This window comes from Mauremys reevesii, linkage group 11, assembly GCF_016161935.1.
Source record: "Mauremys reevesii isolate NIE-2019 linkage group 11, ASM1616193v1, whole genome shotgun sequence".
Taxonomy (NCBI): domain Eukaryota; kingdom Metazoa; phylum Chordata; order Testudines; family Geoemydidae; genus Mauremys; species Mauremys reevesii.
In genome coordinates, this window is record NC_052633.1 from 70,822,362 (window position 1) to 70,843,574 (window position 21,213).

The 21,213-nt window shown below is 41.0% G+C and overlaps 1 protein-coding gene across 7 annotated transcripts in view; it reads left to right on the plus strand.

Moving 5' to 3' along the window:
• The window catches only part of CNTNAP5 (contactin associated protein family member 5), a 397,960-nt gene that overhangs the window by 296,262 nt on the left and 80,485 nt on the right, over positions 1–21,213 (plus strand). For all 7 annotated transcript variants that reach the window (XM_039494759.1, XM_039494757.1, XM_039494760.1 and 4 more), the window contains one exon: positions 18,142–18,298. In XM_039494759.1, coding sequence (XP_039350693.1) covers positions 18,142–18,298 — 157 coding nt within the window. The remainder of the gene's footprint in view (positions 1–18,141; positions 18,299–21,213) is intronic.

A 21,213-nucleotide genomic window follows, 5' to 3' on the forward strand; every position in this document is an offset into this window, starting at 1 on the left:
CGGCAGAGGAATACTCTGCACAAACCAAGGGATGGAGAATGTAAAGGTGTCTGTAAGCCTAGAACTGTCTATCTGCTGGAGTGGTGCCAGTATAAATTAGAACAGCCAGCCAGGCCATACCCCTACTTGGAAAGACTGATGCAGGAGCTTCTACAAAATGTTTGTGCTACCCAAGGATTTCACTGTCTACGGGGTATCCCTCAGTGGTTGTCTAAGCTGGATTTAGGCCGCTTTATGCTACCGGAGTGGTACAAAGCAGTTGGAGCACAGGAAAGAATCAGGCATTCTAAATGTTTAACATAGAATCATAGGACTCGAAGGGACTTCGAGAGGTCAACTAGTCCAGTCCCCTGCACTCATGGCAGGACTAAATATTATCTAGACCGTCCCGGAGGGGTGTTTTTCTAACCTGCTCTTAAAAATCTCCAGTGATGGAGATTCCACAGTCTCCCTAGGCAATTTATTCCAGTGCTTAACCACCCTGACAGTTAGGAATTTTTTCCTAATGTCCAACCTAAACCTCCCTTGCTGCAATTAAAGCCCATTGCTTCTTGTCTTGTCCTCAGACTTTAAGGAGAACAATTTTTCTTGCTCCTCCTTGAAACAACCTTTTATGTACTTGAAAACTGTTATCATGTCCACCCCTCAGTGTTCTCCAGGCTAAACAAACCCATTTTTATCCATTAATATTCACATTGGCAAGGTCTCTCCTCTCAGGCATATGAGAAACAGTAACATAGTTTTTACCCCTGTATGACTGCATCATTCTTGAGAATATGTAGTGGCGCACTGGATCTCAGTAAATACTTAAAGATGCAAATGACAGAATTGACATGATGGAGGTATGTAAAGTAGCCAGATCTAATCAGCATTTGTATTTGTATATCAAATAATTAGCCAACTAAACTATTTGCACTCACAAAATTGTAGCACAATTGAGGTTGCAAACATATAAGTAGGTCTTTAAAAAGTGGCCCGATCAATGCTGGGTCTAGGTGCTTTCTTATAATTTAATTTTGTCTGATAAATTTGTACCTGCTGTTTTCAAAGAATGGCTTCTTAAGATCGTTGTGTGCCTCTTAGCATTGAAACATTACTCTAGGGAAAGTAACTCTTTGCAAAACAGTGCCAACTTGGATGCCCTAAAACCAGAATCAGATGACTAGTTGAGCAATAATATATTGCCTAACCTAATGAAAAGTCATTACCTTTAAATAATGGACCACATCACAGATTTAATTATCCCAAGGCAAGGTAGAGGGTACTTCATGTCGACAAGGTCAATTACCTTATCCAGAAGAGCCAGTTTGAAATATATTATGAATAATTCACAGACACAGAAATTAGATATGTAAAAGTATCCCAGCTATAATGTGGTGAAAGCATTTAGATTCATTCTTCATGTATTTAAGATAATAGCCAACGGACAATTATGGCTGCTTAAAAGTAACACTAGTTAGGTGATGAGAAACGCCAGGTGGATAGTCAAATCCACATTAACATGTGTAACATTTGAAAGTAGTGTCCTTTGTGCCAGTCTCATACAAGAGGCCAATAAACTGATTTAGGCCTTATTTTGACAGTTTTCTCTCATCCCCCCCATCTCCCTCACAAAACCCAGAAGGCCTTTGGTTATACTTTGTCCAGTTGATTTCAGTCTCTGACCTTTGGGAAGCTAGCTACATAAAATACTCTAGCTAGACAGAGAACTCTCTGATTTTTCTTTGTTGAACATTTCAGCCTTTGGGACAGTCCCAAAAATCATGAGGAAAACACTCACATTGACTTCAGCGGGCTTCGGATCATGCCCTCGCTATTATTAATGTCACAATACTACCTAGAAGTAGGACCTCGTACTAGATGCCATGCAAACAGAGAGAATTCCTACCCCGAACATTTCATAGCTAAGTCATCAGGGAAACAAAGGCAAAGCAAGGTGCTAAGGAAGAACAACAGGTGAGTAGCAGTTCCAGAAATGGAACCCATGATGCCTTCTGACTCCTACTTTAAAACCCTATCCACTGGACTCAGTCCTCTGGTACCTGATTCCATCTTCCGTGCATCTAGTGTAGCCATTTACACCTACACTCACTTTGCACAGGCAGGGATAAATGATTACAGAAGAGACAAGGCAGGGCAGAATCAGGTCCTTTGAATGGCTCTGCATTGTTACAAAGCTGGTGCAGTTACTCTGGATCTGCACTGGAGGTACTAGGTATGGCACTTTTCCTTCTGCCTTTTTTTTTTTAAACATAGTGTAGAAACACACATTCTGCAAGGTTCTTAATCAGTCAACTAGTGAAAAAACAAAACTGCTACTTTGGGTTATACTCTTGCTGTTAAGAAATGTGTATGATAAATATGCTCAACACACCATTGTAATATACCTATTTGTGAGACATATATTCACACGATGCAGCTGGTTCACTATATGAAAGTCAGTTCCCTCTCTATGCACGCCAAGAAGGAATATTTTGTATTGTGCTCACGGGGACTTATTCTTTTAAAATCAGTTCTTAAAGCATCCCACATCCATAGCATTTTTTGGAAAAAAATATCCACTGTAAATGCAATTGGAGTAAATGTATTTACAAACTGCATGTAGAACATTTTCAAAGAAATGCAGGAGGATTTTGCTACATGTACCACTCTGAAAATATATCTGATTGATAGGTCTCGCCTACACAACCAGGGCATTGATTGTCTATTCAATCTCTTCTGCCAGGGAAAAATTTTTAACTATATTTATTGGACTCTTGCCGTGCAGCAAGAGATTAAAGTCAACACAGCTTTTGGTAGTGACAGTACAAGACACCATAGCAATGGCCCAGGAAATGCCATGATCCAGGCAAGAGTAGTCTTTCCTGACAGAGCCACGAGACCTGTTGTTACCTTGCTGAATTTGGGATATGGGATGTTTTGAATGGGTGGTTTTGGTGATCACTGCAGTAGATAGAGAGGAAGACTATTTGGATATGCCTCTGGAGAAATCCAGAAACAAGAGAGTAGACTCTTGGTAGAAGGTCTTTTACAGGCCACAATCCCGTTTCCTTGAAGGGAAGTTTAATGTGCAAACTGGGTTGTTTTGATTTTTAAGCATATATTTTTCTTTCATGTAGGGTTCTGCGGGTGTGGATGTGCAAAATACTATTTTGCTGCTTGAATTACTATTCTAAGAACCAAATCTTGTACATCTATCCATATTGCTGGAGGAGTCTGGGTGCAGTGAAATGGATGAGGTTCCACATGCAGGAGTGGGTAGGATTGCTGGAGACTTCACAGGGTAACCTCCCTTCCATCCTGTCCCACGCTCAGCTGGGCCAGACGATCTGATCTATTGAGTTGAGCTTTCTCTTTGGAGTAGATGAGGGTTGTTGTAGGTTGGTTGGTTAGCTTTTTCCCCTGATAATGCAGCTGAAGCCCAGAGGGATGAAGGGACTTAAGAAGTCATATAAAGAATCTCTGATAGAGACAGGAATACAACCCATGTCATCTTATTTTCTGTCCTGTACCTTAGCCAGAAGACCATCCTGCTTTGAGTAATAAATCATATTGCTTGAAATACCATCTCATACCAACCTGGAGCTATTTAGCAGTCGGACTAAAATGATGACACAAGCTGTGCTATAGAACAACATAGTCTCTTGACATATGGTGACCTTAAGTGTGAATTATAAACACACTAAACCTGCACGTCTAGGGAATAACATGCTCTTTCAGCATATTGTGACTTTACACAGACAACAGTAACCTTAGCTTTCTTACTTTGACTTTGCAAGGAGTGGTAACGGCCAGGGAAAATCCCTCAGGGTTGCAGTTTTTTAAGATCCCTTGGGAGAAGGTGGCTAATTTGTCAGGTACCTTAGTTTAAATGTCTAAATTTAATAATGACATTTCATGGCCTTTGAGTTTACCTGTGTTATTTTTGTTTGAAAGGAAAAGTTCAGCAGAATTTTGGAAGGTGCTGTGGAATTGTCTATTTAATGAGGCATTCAGCAGGCCTGCTTCTGCTCCAATTGAAGTCAATGTCAAGACTCACACTGACTTTAATCAGAGCAAGACTAGGGAGCTACCAAACATTTTTTTAAAAAGCATTTCAGAGAGAGAAAATAAAATGAACACAATTTTCCTTTAAATAATGAGCTGTTAACATATGTGACTAATTATAGAGTCAGGAAGGAGTGGCTTCAGTTTAGTTTGGTCAAATTCTGGGATTGCAAACTGATAGTTTGATCTCTAGCTCTGTACAAAAAAGAAACCATATGGAAAGGTGGGGGTTTTTTTTGGTTGGTTTGTGTGGTTTTTTTAAATGGCTATTTTGGGGGGCTTACATCTCCAGAACTCCACACTCAAATCACTCCAAATTTGGACTGCTAACGCTACCCGACACTCTCCGGAGGCACACCATGTTCCAAAGAAATCCAAGTAAGCACGTTGACTTTACAGGACTGAGAAAGGTTGGCATTTAAACAGATGTCATGATGCAACCTTAACTATAGTGGTGTTCCCACACCACCATGATTAGGAAATATATTTTTGCTTTTATGTCCCCTAATTGAATAAACTGTTCAAGTTCTGTTGGTTTATTTTCTGTCCTGTACCTTAGCCAGAAGGTTGAATTATTCAAGTACAAGGAAAAGCAGAATCTACACAAGTGTGTGTGTGTATATATATGTATATGTAACATATATATCTGTGTGTATACTACTTAGTGTGACTGAGTGGCAGAATCTTGTGTGTGTGCATGATATTCTGTTCTCTTCTATACAGGTTTTGTACCACCCATTCTTTCTCTTGTCCTCTCCCCAAGGGAGAACTGTGTGTGCACTGTAAGGTTTTGTCTTGGTAGACTTGCTTTGTTTTAAACATCCATACTGCTTTGTGTGTGTGTTAACAAGACAGGTTGAAGAAGTGCAAGGTGGTGAGGTTTGTGATGGTCCTTAGTTCCTGCTTGAATTCATTCCACAGTCTTTAACTGACCACTGTGAAAGCTCTGTCTCATCATCAGACAAGCTTTATCTTTATGGTAGAAAGTTCCATGGTGCCCAAGTTCCATGGTGCCCACAATCTATGCCCCAGAACTTGACGCTGTGTTTTAGATATACTGGGCCCAGGCTGTTGAGTGCCTTGATGATAAAGTCCAAATCTTTGTTGACTCTGTTGTATGGGAAGCCCATGCAGAGAGCGTAGGATGAGTCTGTTGTGCTTGTGGTTGCCCACGTTGCTGAGGAGATGCACTGCAGCAGTCTGTACTTGGAGTTTTCCATGGGCTGAAGTCTTCATGGCCAGGCATACCCCACAGCTGTAGTCCAGCCAAGAGATGACAAAAGTATAAAACACTGAAGTCTGTTCATCTGCTGGCATGGAGGGGACTCTCCTAGTCAACTAGAGATGATAGAAAGCAGTACTCCTTGACACTGCCATGGCTTGCAGAGGATGCTATGATACAAGTAGCATCTTACTTCACTACCTATGCGAGCTCAGCTGCCCTGTCTGGCATGTTGAGGGGTAGGATCTCAAGACCAATTACACGGTGAAAAAATAAAGAACACATTAGAAAGCTGGGAAAGTCATTCACTGGATTAAAAAAAACCCAAGTTCAGAGTTGATTAAGATGCTCCCTAAAGATGACAGATTATTGTCATTCTGACCTTTAAAACTGGCCAGGATGTATCAATGGGAGGTTTTTTTAGTAGCGGATTCTATGAATTTTCTCACTTATAGTCTCTTGGTTTTCCCCTGTCCCCCATACATGCTGGCTTACAGCCAGTCCATTTCATGGAGTTGCTTCTACATATGTTCTGCTACCGCTGCATTTTTCTAAACTGCCCAATCTCACACTGTTCCAGCATCCCTTTGGATGACAAATGATGCCCCTGCTGCTTAGACCAAGGGAGCTCTAATTACACGCTGAGCATAGGACAGCCGAGCCAACACTGTGCTCTAGTTTGCGTGTGTCCTTAAGTTGAAATTGACTGCACTTGTTTATTGGAGCCTAGTTCCCTCTTTCACTACTTACAACATTAACTATTGACCTTAATTGTAACGTTTATGGAGGCAGAATGGCTCAGCAGTTGACATCAGTATTTTATCAGCAATTATTTATTTATAGTTGCCTTTTAATATATTTAAACCCTTTAGACTATAAAGAAATTCAATTAGCAGTATTAATGCTTCTGGTGACTAGTAAAATGTGCTTTATTAGATATGTGAAGGGAAGCTCGTACCTCGCTAGGTGACTCATTCTCCAGCGGAATGTTTACCTCCAGATGGGTGTTGTGCCTACCGTGTCCAAACAATTTGGTCTGTTCTAGCAGATTAGCATGTTCTAGCAGTGCAGAGCAACCATAAATCCCATTTAAATGGTCCCTGGAAATTCTGCCTGCATGGGGAGAGTGGCAGGGAAGAGGGGGAGTGGCCAAAGAGTCCCTGTGCATTGCTGATCCCCTGCTGCCATAATGGTCCCCAGGGTCCACTGTCAGCTAGTGAAGGTTAAAGCAGCCTTCAGGCTGCTCAGTTGTGCTAGTGACTAGCTAGCAGCTCGTGGCCCCCAGGGGAAAGTAAAGGCAGCTTAACGACACCTTTGCACACAGCCCCGTCTCTGCACAGAGCACAGTGTGGCTTCAGTGGTGAGCCAAACCCCGTATTATATTGAGGAAATTTCAGACAGCATTGTCATTGTTGTCTTCACTTATATTCCTGGTTCTTCTGAATCTAATAAATTTGGAGAGCTCCCGTCAGTGTCCCAGAAATGTATCTACTGTAGCTTTCCAATATGGACACCTTATTGGCTAGATTGTGAGCAGCCCTGTACAGGGACCTAACCAGCAAGAGGGGGCACCAAAACCTTCTCTCTCTGTCTTTCCAACCCTATCCACTTTTTGCTGTTGTGCAAGAGTTAGTCATAATTTCCAGGCTTTAGTTCCTGGTTCACCTAGATTGCTCCAAGACAGCAAAGACTCCTGCACTAGCCTCTCCAGATGGCACAGGTAAGGCAGGAAGAAGCCAGGTCTTCATATGGGAGAGCACACAACTCACCTACCCCTTCAGCGTTATAGCAGCAGTTAGCCTAGCCTGTGCATCTCTCTCTCCCTGGCAATCCCAGATGCATTGTGCAGGCTGGATCCGTACAGCCTTCCAAAGCTCTTGCTGGAGCTATGTGCTCTACAGTTTTCGCCGCCCCAAGCAGCGCACCGAATTGCCGCCGCGGATGGCGGGGGCAGTCCGTGCACCCTTAGGGTGGCAGGCGCATTTCTGTGGCGGCGGCAATTCAGTGCCAGCTTCTATGTTTAGCTGAGAGCTAACCATAGAAGCTGCTGCCGAATTGCTGCCGCCGCGGAAACGTGCCTGCCATCCTAACCAGGGGCGGCTCTAGCAATTTCGCCGCCCCAAGCACGGCGGCACGCCGCGGGGGGCGCTCTGGCGGTTGCCGGTCCTGCGGCTCCGGTGGACCTCCTGCAGACGTGCCTGCGGAGGGTCCGCTGGTCCTGCGGCTCTGGAGGAGCATCCACAGGCATGCCTGCAGGAGGTCCACCGGAGCCGCGGGACCAGTGGACCCTCCGCAGGCACACCTGCGGGAGGTCCATCGGAGCCGCCTGCTGCCCTCCCAGCGACAGGCAGAGCGCCCCCCCCCCCGGCATGCCGCCCCAAGTGCGCGCTTGGCGCGCTGGGGTCTGGAGCCAGCCCTGAGATTCCTAACGGCACACGGATGCCCCCGCTGTCCGCAGCGGCAATTCGGCGAGCTGTTTGGGGGCAAAAACACAGGGACTGCCGCCCCTGGCAGATTGCTGCCCCAAGCACCAGCTTGGAATGCTGGTGCCTGGAGCTGGCCCTGGTGCCATCCCTCAATACCCCAGGTAGTCGGTCAGCAGTCGTAACCTTGCCTTATGGAATTATCCTAATTATGAGCTAATCAGCCTCCAGGACAGTGGTGGTCAAAACCAGACCAAGTAGGGGGAGTGAATTCCAGAGTTTAGGGCATTCTCTGCAAGGTGCCCTGAAATTTGGAATTCACTCTCCCACCCTTGTTGCAAAATGGTTCAAATGTGTTCACCTTCTATGCATGCTGCAAAGCTCATTTATTTCCCCTGGCTTTTGGGTTGGGAAGTATTAGCTGAGCACTGAGATAGGTGCCTGGAGGATTGGGATATGGGCCTGGAGTGACCCTCAATTCCCTATTTTGTTTCAGAGAGGCCATTGATTTTCGTCTGCAGTGCTAGACTTGTGGTTGTAGCAAAGGCATTTGTAGTCCCAGATTGGCACTTTTTAAAATGTTTTGAATAAATCCAAATACATAACTAAAATGCATTTTTAGATCTAATTATAGTTTGTGAAGTTTTATGAAGCAAAATAACAGATTTCCCTCAAACTGAAAGCTGATCTCTTTCACCAATTAATCTATTTGGTGACATTCCATTGCCACATCTTGTTTCCCAAAGGGTCCTGCAGAACATGTTTATTTCACTGGGAGATTTCTGCTTAAAATATATTAGTCCACTCTGACCCTGGTGAAATCTGTCATCTGCATCACTTTCACACCAGGTTCAAATGTATTTTGTATGTGCAGTTTGCAGTGTTGTTGTAGCTGTGTCGGTCACCCACCTTGTCTCATTTATATATGTAATTTATGTACTGCCATTAATGTGTGTATTTATTCTTATTATACCGGTTCAGCAATACAGTACATTTATACAGGATATCTTTGCTCCATTTGAAATCTAATCATTGCCATGAGAGTTGCTGGTTATTATAATCCATTTATAGAAATTAAAGTGTGGTTTTATTCTGAAGAGAGACTCTGTAGAAATGACATTGTCTCAATGATTTCCGGGGCAAATTTGCTCAGTAAATAGATGTTGTTTTCCAACTGCCAGCCCAGCACAATCAACCTGGGAACTGAAAGTCAAGGTATGTTCTTGCTGGCTCATAAACCAACATTAATAATAAAGACTGTGCATGCCACATTCCACCCTCAGTTACCCCTGTGCAGAAGACATTGTCTTCGAGAATGCACTAGAATAGAGTTAATAGTCTTCCTTCAATGCCCAAGCCAGAAGAAACTCCCGTTCCCTCTTCCAGTTCTGTGTTGGCTCTGCAGGGGTAGCAGGAAGAAAAGGGAGTAAAACCATACTTTTTTTCATTAACTATCAGAAGATAGGATTGCAAATACACACAGGGAGCAGATCTGTTGAGTAAAATAGTTCCATTTTTACCTAGTTGCTTCTCAGAGTAGGAGCAGAAAGAAGGCCTATTGTTAGATCATGTCATCTCTCCCAAAGAGCTAGTGTAGAACTGGTTCTCACTGTACATTCTCCAGTGCCTTGCCCAGTTCAGTATTAAATGTTCCAAACAATGGAGCAGCTAGACCATCTCAAGCTGTGGTCTCAGAAACCAAAGCAGAACAGTGGGAGACCATCAAGGAATGCCCCCAGGTGCTATCTCTGCTAGAGGAGTGCTAATCACTAGTATACATTTCTTTCAGTTCAGAATTAAAATCTAGTAAGGCTGCCATTTGCTTTCAAAATCCTATTGTTCAAAGGTTTAAGCTGGATCATTAGTTGGATAGAAGAGCTCCAGAGAAAGCCCTGGTGCTGCAGGAAGTGTTGATGTTTAAGAAAGTGTCAGTCTTCCCTCCAAAACAATGCACTACAATTACTATGAGGTATAAACAAAAAGATTCTAATCACTTGTGGTCATCCACGATCCCATGGCAAGAATAGGAATGTGACTGTTCTTGTCCTACTCAAATTATACCTTCAGTAGCTGTTGTTTATATATTACTTGAGCAATGCAGAACATATATTAGTCAGACCTTGTACAGAACAAAATAGGCAGCTAAAGGAGGGTAATGTAATTAATACAAATCACTCTGGTTTTATGGAAGATAGAGCCTGTTAAACTAACTGGTTATATTTTGGATGAGATTACAAATTGGGTTGATAAAGGCAATAATGTTGGCATAATACACTTAGACTTCTTTAAGGCAATTGACTTGGTAACACACAATATTTTGATTTAAAAAAACTAGAACAATATAAAATTAATATGGCACATATTGGATTAATAAAAAACTGGCTAACTGATAGGTCTCAAAATGTAACTGTAAACAGGGAATCTTCATCAAGTAAGTCTGTTTCCAGGTGGGTCTTCCATGGATCAATTCTCAGGCTTACGCTATTTAACATCTTTATCAAGATATGGAAGAACACACAAAATCATCACTGATAAAATTTGCAGATGGTGTAAAAATTGGGGGGAATGGTAAATAATGAAGAGGATAGGTCACCGATACAGAGTGACCTAGATCACTTGGTAAACTGAGTGTAAGCAAACAATATGTGTTTTAATGTAACTTAATGTAAATGTATACATCCGGGAACAAAGAATGTTGGCCACATTTATAGAATGGAGGACTCTATCCTAGAAAGTACTGACTCTGAAAAGAGATTTTAGGGGTTGTGATGAATAATCAGCTGAACAAGAGTCCCAGTGTAACACAATGGCCAAAAGAGCCAACAAGATCCTGGAACACACAAACAGGGGAATCGCGAGTAGGAGCAGAGAGGTTATTTTAGCCCTGTATTTGGCACCGGTGTGACTGCTGCTATAACACTGTGTCCAGTTCTGATGCCCACAATTCAAGAAGGATGTTGGTAAATTGGAGAGGGTTCAGAGAAGACCCTCAAGAATGATAAAAGGATTAGAAAAGATCTATTTAATTTAACAAGGGGAAGGCTAAGGGGTAACCAGATCACAGTCTAAAAGTACCTACCTGGGGAACAAATACTTGATAATGGGTTCTTCAGTCTAACAGAGAATGTTATAACCTGATCCAGTGTTCAGACTGGAAATAAGGCATAATTTTTTTTATCGGCGAGAGTAATTAACCATTGGAACAATTTAAATCAAGATTGGATGTTTTTCTAAAAAATATGCTCTAAGAATTATTTTGAGGAAGTTTCATGGCCCACATCATATCAGAGGTAGATTTCATTGGTCCCTTCTGGCCTTAGAATCTATGAATCTTTGAAACCTTGCTGTCAAGGTTTCACACCTCCCACCATCTGCAACACAAAAGGCAGGAGTTCTGTAAACAGCCTTCTTCACTCTACAGCCACGGTTCATCCGCAAAACAGATCCATCCTATGCACTTGGTGAGGAAGGGAACCTGTGGAAAAATCCAATGTGATCTTGTAATTAAAGACCATATCGTGACATATGCATACAAGGGGCAGATGGGCATTAGAAGCTAGAAAATTCTAGAATTAAGGTTACTGTGCAATTTTGGAATCATACAATATCAGGGTTGGAATATCAGGAGGTCATCTAGTCCAGTCCCCTGCTCAAAGCAGGACCAATCCCCAACTAAATCATCCCAGCCAGGGCTTTGTCAAACCTGACAAAGTGCATGATTTTGCAACCTTACTGTTCTCTTCGTGTGTGTGTGTGTGTGTGTGAGCGAGAGAGAGATTCCTTGTTAAATATCAAACTGAAAACACACAAATTCTATCCGTTATATCATATTGACACACGAATAGTGGGTCATCAGCAGGGATGGAACCCATTGTTCCATCACACAGACCTCTGTCATTTGAGCTACTCGAGTAACTGATGGCAACAGTAGGTTGAGACATATAAAGAGACAATGGAACATAATTGTCCAACTGCTGTGAAGGAGCACAATGAAAGATTTTAAAACAAGTGAGTGACCAAAGGACAATCACTACTAGTATGTTGGGGGGGAAATGAAAGAAACAAGCATTAAAGCATGTTTCATGTGAAAACAGCATAGTATAAAGGAAAACCAGCTGGATGGATTAGCTGCTTTGTTTATTAGAATTAAATTTGTTTTCTGTTACATTTTCCCAAATTTTGCTGTAATTTTTACTAAAATTGTTTTATTTTTTCTTCATTTACCAAACATCTATAGTTTGCTTCCTAAAAGTGAGGTTTTTGATAAATGAGAAATTTCAACAACTTTATATATAATCAAAAAAAAAATGTTAGGTAGAGAACTATCATGGAAAATTTAGCAAAAAAATGGAAAATTGGTCCACACCAAACTTTGTGAAACTGAACGAACTTTGAAATTTCAAAACTATTTGCAAAGTTGTTTTGTGCTTTTTGAGCAGCTCTGTAACACTGTTTTAACTAAGAACAGATTTTGGCTTCTGGACTCTAGGGCAATTCTACCACCTATGTTTAAAAATCATAAGCAAGGCAAATCCTAAAGATATGTGGCCTCCTCACAGATCAAGCACCACCTGAGTTGATCTCTAGCCAGGTCCTTAAGAGAGTCTGGTTGGACATTCATTCTATGCCCATCATTGGCAATCTTGTTAGGTCACTGAAACTTTTGCAATCATGTGATTACCAGCCATACAGCAGCATTCCTTGGCAAACACACTTTGTAATTTGTGTCTCTTCCATCCTAATAATCTGTAAATAGCAGGAAAGCAGCCAAGAGCAAACCAGCACTGATGGAGACAGTTGCTAGGTTCAGCTACAAATATTATCCTCATTGCTGATCTTGTTCTTCCACTTAATATGTATCAGCTGATAAAAATGACAATCAAAAACATCAATCTGCCACTTTCAACCTTCTTCGGCACCCAGGTTTCCCTGAGCTACAACAGAGTTGGGATTACCATGATTGTATATTTTAAATATCAACTGTCTTAGTGTCAATATCTGTCTGTTTCAGTGCTTCCTGTTCTATGTAACATTTGTGGTGTCAAGTGAGCCATTTGTAGATATGGATATTGTGTGTTAAAATGGTTAGTACAAACATATGTTTTAGATGGTTCTCTCTGTATTCTAGCTCAGAATTACCTTTGATTGCTTTCTCCAATTCTGAGATCATTTTTTTTTCAATTTGCAGTGTCTCTTTTCATATGTGGATCTTTCTATTTAAGTAAGGGAAAATAGCAAATTTAAGATATTCTGCCTGTTTGGGGTCATTGTGTTGTATGAAAAAATAAAACCATTATATTGAATTCAGTTAGTTGCCTCTTTACCATGGTTTGATTCTTTGTAAGAAAACGATGAACATGAAAATGCCTGAACAAAATTATTTTAGTGTAACATGGTCCCAGTATTTCAACAGACAGCTAACAATACATTAACTTGCCACGTCTGTGGAAAAGACCTTTAATTGACTTGTTCCTATTGACTCAGAAATCCTAGAAGCCTGCCTGTGTTAGTGGTGTATGATCATTGGAGTCAGAAAATAGGTTTGAACAGATAGAAGCTTAATGTAGGATCCAATTTATCTCATTACATTTCCATCATTAGCCTCTGCTTTAATAGCAACAAAAGGCTCCCTGAGAAATGATGCAAACAGATCTTGACAAATACTCTAACTATAATATTGTTATAGGTATATGGCTCCCGTTTAACTTGAGAAGTGCAACCCTAAACGCTAATGGTAAGGTTCTGCTCTCAGTTCCAATGCTCCACAGAGTCACCCTGGATTTATTTCCATGTAATAATTTCATCCTAAAGCCTTGTGAAACACCACTGTTTGGAAACTAGCCCTCTGAATGACTGCATGAAGTAAGTGTATTTACAAGAGAAATGTTTGTATCATTTAAAATCACAGAAAGGCCTAAAAACTCAATGGGCCAGAAAAAGAAAATTTCACTAGTACAACTCACGAAAGGCAATTGAGTGAGCAAACATCAGTTTGTGCACCCGTTTGCATATTTGGTTTCTGTGCACTCACAAATTGGACAGACAAATGTTTGGAACTCTCTCACTGAAAATGCCTGAACATTCACCCCAAACCCCATAAAAATTGGTTTAAAAAATATCTCACATGCACATCTGGCTACGTACTGGTCCTTAGGCCAAGTATTGAGTAAACTGAGGAGAGCGGAGAACTACATGGGTTTTAAGAGGACAAAAAACTTTCCCATAAACTGTCTGTAGGGCATGAGACATTACATTCCATAAGTGCCCCCTACATGTGGATTTTGGGTAACAGTTAATTCACCTTCTTTCTATGCCTTTAACCTCCTGCCATTTATTTTAGAGAGAATTACCATGAAGCACTTCTCCATTGCTGGAGTGCCCCTACTGGCCTCTTGGGATATGTCTACACTGCAGTTAAAAATCCCTAACTGGCCTTAGCAGCTGACTCAGGCAGGGGCAGCTCCAGGCACCAGCGAAGGAAGCAGGTGCTTGGGGTGGCCAATGGAAAGGGGTGGGATCTTTTCTATATAGGCTTATGGTAAAATAGATTTGATATGGAGAATGCAGTAGACAACCCTTGAGTGATCTTCTTAAGCAGCACAGGCTAGGTGCTACCAGGTGTGGTGCCCCTGCTGCAGTGTGGGTGTGCAGTGTGAGTGAATCATGTTCAGTTCCTGGCAGAAAGAAACAGGCCTGAGCCCCACATCACTGAATTCCACTACTGTGCAAGATTTTGTCTTACATTTGTGCATAGGGTGGGTGTGTCTGAACCCATAACAAGCGAGCATTTGGCTTATTATAAAACAGCCTCTAAAATCAATTCTTTTATTCAGTGCCACCTTTTGATTTAAATTCATTTTTGGCGTTCAAGTACACAATGCTTTGCTTTGTAAGAATGTTTGCCGGTGAGGGTAAAAATAGTAGCGTAAATCAGACAGCTGTTTGTTGAGGCTCCTGCACAGTAAAAACACACAATATTATTGTTACTGCCAGTGCTTCGCTGGGAATGTAATATCTTTGTCTTCTAGAGGATTTGTTTAACCACACAAAAAGGGGGCTTACGCAGCTTGTGAACAAATATCTTGGAGGAAATTAAATCTCCAACTCCTCTATCTGTGTTTTGGGTTGTTGTATTTAACATTTACTGCCTCTCTCCAGTTGCTCTGTTTCCCCTTCAGAGCACTAGCATTGCCTATAACAAAAACCCTAATGGTCCATTATGAGTTAATTTTTCGTCTGTTATGACTAGAGGGAAAATGTATTGAATGGAATGCATTTATTTGTACAATAAGCTTTTGTCCTCCATGTTGGACAAAATAAATAACTGAAGCATTGAATGACAATACCTTACAATGAGTGGTTGTTTATTCAGGGAAATTTAAAATGGCTTTCCAACTCAGTAAGGTCCTCATTGGCCTGTGGGACCAAAATCATCCCTGGGATAACCCCATTGACCTCAAAGGTTTTACAGTAGAGAGGGATTTAGTTGATTTTGGGAGAAGGCTTTGTTATACAATGAATAGTGAAGAAGTGAAGACTATGTAACAAATGACAATCTATTGCTATTGACATTGAAGAATGAAGCTTGACAGCTGCTGGCCAATTTCTCATCTCAGTTGCACTATTTACTCCAGATCTACATCACTGTAACTACATAAGCTCTGAATAAGGGTGCTGTGGAATGGCATGAAACTGATGTAACTAAGATCAGAGAGACATCTCATTATTATTACTAATTATTTGTATTCCTGGAGTGTCTAGGACCCCGATTCAGTAAAACACTTAAATGGAGTTTAAGCTCGTGTTTAAGTACGTTGCTGAGATGATTACTCACATGTTTAAAATTAAGCACAAGCTAAAGTGTTCTGCTGAATCAGGGCCTAGAATTGAATGGGTCTAATTTTCCCTGGTATTGCAATTGGTTTCTGTGGGACTACTCAGGAAGTAAGATGCTGCTGATCTTGAGAAAGGGTGGCAGAATTGGGCATTATAAAGAGAAACCTAGAAAAGATATATTAGATCATATTGTCCATTCCCCTGCCAATGCAAGACTATTCCATACAGTAAACACTTTATTTAGTCTAGTTTTAAATTACTCAAGCTATGGTGCTGCTAACACTTTGAGAGTCTAGATCATAATTTTGTTGGTTGGTTGGTTGGTTTCGTTCAATAAAATACATATAGTAGAACATGAAGAAAACATAATAAGTATTCAGTCTTACTACCCATGGATGGCTCTTTATCAGTATGTTATGCTTCAGTTTAATGACTCTGGCAAGCAAGCAATAAAACCCAGATTGATTTTGATTAATGCACACTATTATTTGCTGTTAGCTCCGAGGTTTTAGTTTATTTAAATATATTTTTTCCCAGACTGAGCAATTTTTTTAATTAGATGAAGTATTTCTATATAATGTCTGTTTCAGTTGCCAGTCACATTATCCTTTTACTCAGCAAGCATTCTTATTACAAGGTTTATCAAGTAATTGCCCAGTACAGTGATTGTGGACCTGTTTCACCTATAATAATGATTCACTTTTGTAACATAGTTTAGTTATTCTCTAGATTCTTGCTGAAAAGCAACAACAACAAAAATCCAAGATACAAAATGAAGCATGTTGATGATAATATATGGTAAGACCTAAATTGTGTAAACACATTTTAGTAGGATGCATCCATAAACGATCTTGCACTTTCTTTTCTATAATGAGCACCAGTGGGCATTGGTCAAAGTCCGCGGTCCTAATTGCTGGCGTCATGAGAACAGTGTTGTTTTGTTAGTTTTATATTTTTCTCCAAGTATTTACATTACACTATTCTAAGGTTAAAGAGAAAAGAAGTAGGAGTTCAACTGTGCTGAATTCATCTTAAACTCAACTTAACTAGGCCCTAACGCTCATTATTAACTTTCATCATATTTCACATTCTTGAGTTTCCTGCCTTGCATAATTAGGAACAGTCCTTGCTAATATTTTCAGTGAAAGAGATGAATAGACTGATATTGTTACATATTATTATTGCAGTTTTGTTTGTTTTTCCCAAGCTTCTAAGATCAAAAGGCCTGGAGCAAAATTTAGCAAAATTGATGCATCTACCTTTTTTGTCACAGATTAAATGCCTTGATTTAGGGATTACGAAGTTGATAAATTGACTGTCCGGGAAAACAAAGTTAATCTTAGGAAATTATTAATCCATTGATTTCAGGATGTCTGTAATATAGTTACTGCCTCTGTTGATTAATGCCTAATATTTGATGTACTGTATAACATATTATGCATTTAAAATGTAAATAATCTTGTATCTATTTAGAGCACACAGCGTTTAGAGCTCCCATGGGTAAAAGATAATCACATAGGGTGAAATTCACTTCAGCATAGAAGATCTTTTGCAGTGTTCCATGGGGCCTTGTATGGTGAATTTCTCCCCCAGAGCATAGCTAATAAAAAGCCTGGTCCTGCTCCCATTTCACAGTCAATGGGCATTTTGCTGTTACCTTGAATGTCAGGTTGAGTCCAATTCTTGGAGACTTGCAAACCGGGAGGCCCTTTGAGTACCAATAATGATATTATTTATGAGTCATAGAGAAAAATGGTAGCCTAAAAAGAGGATTTGCCATATACTGGAGAAGATCATTCATATTGGTGGTAGTGAATACCTAGTTCTTCATTGTAGTTTTATAATCCTGTACAGGGTGGGGAAATCGTTTCCTGTCTCCTCCAGTGAATAGATCAAACTCTGATGCGAAGAACTGTATTACCCTATCACAGTGGTGGATCCAAAAGCAAGAGAAGCACTTGTAGGGGTTATTTGCAACTGGAACACCCCCAACTTCTGAGATATAATTGGAAGGAGAACACAAGCTAGCTAGCTAGGTAGCCCCTCTGTCTTTCTCTCCAAGCTATAAGCATGATCTTAAAATGTCCATTTCCTCTCTCTCTGCTCAGTACCCACTAGACCAGACCAAAAAGGAACACAGGAAACTAAAAGGCACAGGTGTAGCCCATATGATTATTGTTATCTTACCAGGTGCTCCACAGGATGAAATAGAGTCACACCTACTTGTCTAGCAATTGCCTCTTGTGATGTTTGCATCTAAGAGTATGTCCACACAATAAAAGTTGTGCATGGTTTAGCCTACCCAAGCTAGTTTTAACCAGTTAGTGTGGATAACGATAACAGAGAGGACAGCGTGTGGATAGTACAAGTTTGCCATGAACCCTGAGTACACCCTTGGGTTGCTAGCTTGTGCTATGCCGTCTTCACTGCTGCTGTTTCCTACACTAGCCAGATTTAAGCTAGCTCCAATAAGATAGTCTTTGCACAGTTTTTGCTGTGTAGACACACTCTCTTAGTGTACTGTTTATGGTGCTCAGCTTCACTTTAACACATTTACTTCCAGTGCAATGTGCTCATCACAGGTCTGTCATCTTTTCCCCTCCTCTCACCCAGATGGAATGCCATATGTTTGGTGGGTTGGCCGTGCCAATGAAAAGCATCCTTACTGGGGAGGATCTCTTCCTGGAGTTCAGCAATGTGCCTGTGGACTGGAAGAAAGTTGTCTGGATATGAGATATTTCTGCAACTGTGATGCCGATAAAGAAGAATGGTAATTATGCTAAGAATTTTGATATATCGTATGTGTGGAAAGATGCGGGTGGGATAGTAAGGAATGATGGGGGAGCTGAATCCTGTGCTAATTTATACCAGGCAAGACCTGATTTGTTTCAGTGCGAGTAAATGGGGAGTGAGTCAGCACAGAATTTGTTCTTATTGAAAGCACAGCTTTTCATTCAAACAAAGACAAGCCTTCTACCGGACACAGTCTTCCAGTGTGAATAGCATGTTGGGCAAAATTCTGCTTTCAGTTACACCTGGGAAGCTGTGTTGCAGTCTGTGGGCTAAATCATGACATTTTTACTTGATCAAAATTTCCATTGACTTCAGTTAGAGGATTGCCTGAATAAAGACATCAGGAGTTTAAACTCCTCAGTGCCACTGAGGGGAGAGTTTGGGTCTCAGACAATATTTTTTAGGTGAAGGTCGGAGCAGAGGAAGTATATCCTACCAGAAGGGTTTGTAAGCCAATAATTTAAATTTCTATATGTGCCTGGATCTTCTATGCCTGATCCAAAGCCAAATGAAGATGGTGGAAAGACTCCCTTGCTTTCCGTGCACTTTGGATTAGGTCTTATAGGAGGGTTTATACCTATAAGTGTATATTCAAAACCCTATGTAAACTTGAGTCTTTGATTTACTGAATCTCTGTCCACTGAATGTTCCCTAATTCTGGAAAAAAATGTGAATGTAAACTCTTCCTTTTACCCTCTGTTCACTTTAAAGACTATTAGCTGCTGACAGAGAGCCAGTCTGGGTATTTTCAAATTAATTTCCTATTTGTTCTATCGAGGATTAGAAATGACAGACATGCTTGTTGAAAGTACAAGGACGTTTATCTGAAACACAATAAAAAATGTACATGAAACCAAAAAAGAGGGATAATCCACAGATGTGAGTTGCTCTGCTTTATTTTTAGAAAAATATTTATCACACTTAATAGATCATCAACAAAAGTTGGAGAGAAAATACACACCATATATCATAACATGTCATTGTATTTAAAATAGTATCTACATTTCCTCTAGGAAACCCTCATTTTGGAGAAATAAAGGGACACAATAAAACAATGCATGGAGCTAGCAATATAAAGATACACACCCAGCTATTCAAACGTGACCAGTTGTTTCGAGTATCTCCCTTTTTGGGTGCCCAACTTGCAGCACTTAAAAAGGGCCTGATTTTCAGAAAGAGTGGCACACCCACGCTTTGAAAATCTGGACCCCTAGATGTCTCAGATTGAGCACCACAGAGTCCTTAGTCGATTTTGAAAATCTCGGTCCTGGTAAGTTTTCAGTTAAAGATCATTAGTAAAATAAAATGAATATCCTGTCTTCTCGTTCCAAATACTAGTGTCACAAAAATGTACACTATAACATAAGGCTATAATTACTAATATAACAGAGTTAATAACAAGACTAAGCTGAGTGAAGGAGAGATGACTTGGGATAAAAAGTCACTTGCTAGGTGAACTCAACAGCTGCGAACAGAGAGTAGCTGCAGACTTTGTGCTTGGAGGTAGTGAGACTTAGTGAGTGGTGTGTCTAGTCTGTCTGTGGGTTGTTTGGCTGAGTGTTTTTTTTTTTCCTGTTTGTTCTCTGTGTACAGATTACATACCTTGGCTATGGGCCCCTGTAAGCAGGGTGCTTTGCTAAAGGTCACCCAGCTCTAGTCCTTGGGGCTTTGATTAGCCCAGATGTTTGAAGTCTCTGAGTGGTCAATCACTCCCTAGGGAGCTGAGCTGAACAGGGAACACTTGGTAGAAAAAGTCATTTGCTAGGCAAACGCAAGAGCCGCAAACAGGGGAGCTGAGAGAGGGAGTGTAAGAGGCTTTCCTTACAGGTACAGCACTACCTGTGATATCAAGATGGCCAGCGATGGAACTTGACCTGCAACAGATGTGCCATGTTCTCTTGGCCTGATGCTGGATGGGATTCCATATTCATGATGTGCAAGTTGGTGGCTGTGCTGAAGGAAAAAAATCTTGGATTGGAGGGGCAAGTTTGAGATGCTATTGAAAATTGGAGAAGCTGAGGAGTTCCTAGAGAGCCAGACTCAGAAAACACCAGTATCCCAGGGTCAGAGAAGAATGGAGCTGGCCACCAAGGAATCAGAGAGAAAGAGATAGGAGTCCTGGCAGTTCATAACCATTAGAGGCTATGGTGATATTCTACATGGCTAGAGACAGATAAGCTGTGTCAGATTGTGGCCACCAGAGAGAAGAGGACAGGGAGGAATTCCATAATTAGTAGTTTCAAGTTGGTACCAGTTCTTCAACATGGAAACTTTGAAAGATACCTCTCTAGATCCAGCAGGTCCAAGGAAACAGAGATGTGTACAGGACACACCCATGGATGGCAGCTCAGCCCAACCTGTAAGAAAATCAAGCTTACCCACAAAGAGTTCTCTAACTATACAAGGAAGACAGACAATCCTTATGGGAGATTCAATACTAGAAGAACTGAAAGAACATTCTGCAAGGGAGAAGTGGACAACAGGACAGTGTGCTGCCTTCCTGAAGCCAAGACACAAGATTTCACTCTAAGATTGGATAAGCTTATGAAGTCAATGGGCAAGGATCCATTGGTTCATTTTGGCACTAATGATTCTGTATCGTAGGATATCTCACAGATACTAAATGATGTCAGGGCACTCAGAAACATGCCGAAGAAAAAGAATATGCAAGCAATCTTCTCTGAGATCCTTCCTGCCTCACAAGTAAAGGAAGACAGAAGGCAGAATATTGTGGAAGTGAACAACTGGCTAGGTAAGTGGTGCAGGGTGGAAAGTTTTTTAGTTTTGTGGAACATTCATCCACCGCCTGTGGGGGGAGAGGGCAGTATAGTTTGGATTGGTCCTACTTCTACTGAAGTAGAGGCTATCTCTTCAGGGACAGGCTGGCTACAG